Consider the following 2,502-nt stretch of genomic DNA (forward strand, 5'->3'; position numbering starts at 1 on the left):
CTTTTTACAAAATAAAATCCAAATCCCAGAAACGCTTTGTATTTTAATACTTTCATATACCAAGACTCTTTTCCAAAGCCTTCTCGGCTCAAAACCTTAAAAGAGTAATGTTTTTATCCAAGGGCTTTACGATTTTTGAAAATCGTAAGTAACAAAACACAAAAAAAAAATACTTATCTCAGAATAATAAAAAAAAGCGAATTTATGAATTTTGCTTTTCCCATGTTCTGCTTCGCTGGCAGTATGCACCAAATTCAGCATTCGTAAAGGTTTTGACATCATTTCGCTTGAATACTGTGCGATTTTTGAAGATCATGACGTTGGATAGTGCTTCATTTTCTCTTTAATTCAAACCCCAGGATGCCCTAAACAGTAGGCTTCCTCACAATTTTTGAATCTCTGGTAGATATCTGCTCTCGTTCTGGTTTTTACACCCCTCCCCTTCCATATGCACCGTTTGCCTGGTTTTCCTCTATTTCCTGCAGGGAATTCGGTCCCCATTCCCTTTTGCAGCCAAAAACACGGATTTCCAAAATTGAAAATACGCTGCACCTCCTTTTTTCATGCTTAATATTTGGATATTCCCTTTTTTTTAAAAATCCTTCGTATTTTTGCCACGCAAGCCACCACCTTGCGTATACGTCTCCAGCCGCTTTGACGAACTGGGTCAACTTCAGAAGGCCGAGCGAATGGATGTTCACGTCTAGCATAGACACGAAGCTCCTCATAAGTACCTTTGAATGAACAGAACTCTTGTGCACAGTTCCTGGCCTTGTGATTTAGATGTTCCCTGGCTGAATTCACTACTTTCCATCCTTTCACTTTGCCTCTGCAAAGAGGACAAAATAGACCCTCCATGTCACCTTTTACAAAGGCTGAAGATGCTTCAGACTGTTCAGGTTCATTTGCGCACTCACCCTCATCCACTGATGCTGGCTCGAGATCCAAACCTTGCATGGCTGTAGCTCCTCCTAGTCCATTGACGACTACATTCCTTCCACTTCTTTGAGCCATCCTAACAGATTCAGTATTGGTGGTGTTCAACAATCTCCCAACCCTTGCATCTAGAGCTTGGTCAGAGGAACTTTCAGGCACTAGCTCTCTCGAAAAACAAGTTTTCTGTGTTCCCAGATAGGCCTTTCGATACTGATCAAGACAGTTAGAATGCCGGTAGCTGGTGTTACACATGTATGGGCGACAGCCCTTATCATATGAGGAACAGAAAAGGAGGACAGCATTATGCGGAAAATCCATGCAAATCGGACAAGTTGCATCCTCCCACTCCTTTTTCCCTGCGGAACCTTGTGAAGAATCCCCTTCTGTCAAGTCATGTCCCTTACCATGGCTTGAGTGTGGCTTGTAAGCATGATATCTGCTTTTCTGTGATGTTGAACTGCAGCTGCTTTTATCTTTAGGCATTATTACCCTTGCATCTAGAGCTTGGTCAGAGGAACTTTCAGGCACTGGCTCTCTCAAAAAACAAGTTTTCTGTGTTCCTAGATAGGCCTTTCGATACTGATCAAGACAGTTAGAATGCCGGTACAGCTGGTGTTACACATGTATGGGCGACAGCCCTTATCATATGAGGAACAGAAAAGGAGGACAGCATTATGCGGAAAATCCATGCAAATCGGACAAGTTGCATCCTCCCAATCCTTTTTCCCTGCGGAACCTTGTGAAGAATCCCCTTCTGTCAAGTCCCTTACCATGGCTTGAGTGTGGCTTGTAAGCATGATATTTGGTTTTCTGTGATGCTGAACTGCGGCTGCTTTTATCTTTAGGCATTATTAATCTCTGGATGTGACCTTGGATTTGGCCGCTGCACACAGAAATGTTGTAGATGAGGGGATCATCCGAGAGTAAGAAAAGCTGCGATCGCCATAGCCAATGCCGACAATGCCCTACTACAAGGTCTACCATAAGCATAAAACTCCATAATTCACAACACACTCATGTACAGAGGCTTCGAGACCTGGCTCAGCTCGTCTTATTGAACCTCATTTACAATATGAACATATATACTTAGGCATCATATAATGACTCAAGTCATGGTACTTAATCCCATCCATCTGGATTTGCATTTAATGGCCTCATATGCATGGTTTCACACCATAGACGTGCCATGGCATGACAATGTAGCTCCTCAACACGTTGCTCTATTTCTTGTGCACTTAACTTGTGATTGTTAGAAGCAGATGTACCTGCAAAAACAACTCTCGCTGAGAAACATACTTTTTAACACACAAAATTGCTGAATAAATTATCTTAAATAGCATCCTATTGAAAAAGATCTACCTTTAGTTTTCTTGGCACCCTCTGCCCGCCCGCAGAGTCCTTGATTTCAACTATTCTCTCTTTATTCATAGCATATGTAGCCTCGTCAATTTCTTCAACACCCTCTCCTCACAGAGTCCTTGATTTCAACTATTTTCCCTTTATTCTTTATTCGTAGCATATGTAGCCTCATCAATTTGTTCGACAATCTCTTCTTGTCTCTCCTTG

At 42.1% G+C, this 2,502-nt stretch overlaps 1 protein-coding gene across 1 annotated transcript; it reads right to left on the reverse strand.

Annotated features, from left to right (window-relative positions):
* Positions 1-567: 567 nt before the first annotated feature.
* Positions 568-1,419, reverse strand: LOC147625372 (uncharacterized). The gene has a single exon (XM_086817970.1). It carries the CDS (start codon positions 1,417-1,419, stop codon positions 568-570), a length of 852 nt encoding a protein of 283 aa, XP_086674096.1.
* Positions 1,420-2,502: the final 1,083 nt, after the last annotated feature.

Source organism: Cibotium barometz, chromosome 24 (genome assembly GCF_041138505.1).
Source record: "Cibotium barometz isolate CiBa-2024 chromosome 24, ASM4113850v1, whole genome shotgun sequence".
NCBI lineage: Eukaryota > Viridiplantae > Streptophyta > Polypodiopsida > Cyatheales > Cibotiaceae > Cibotium > Cibotium barometz.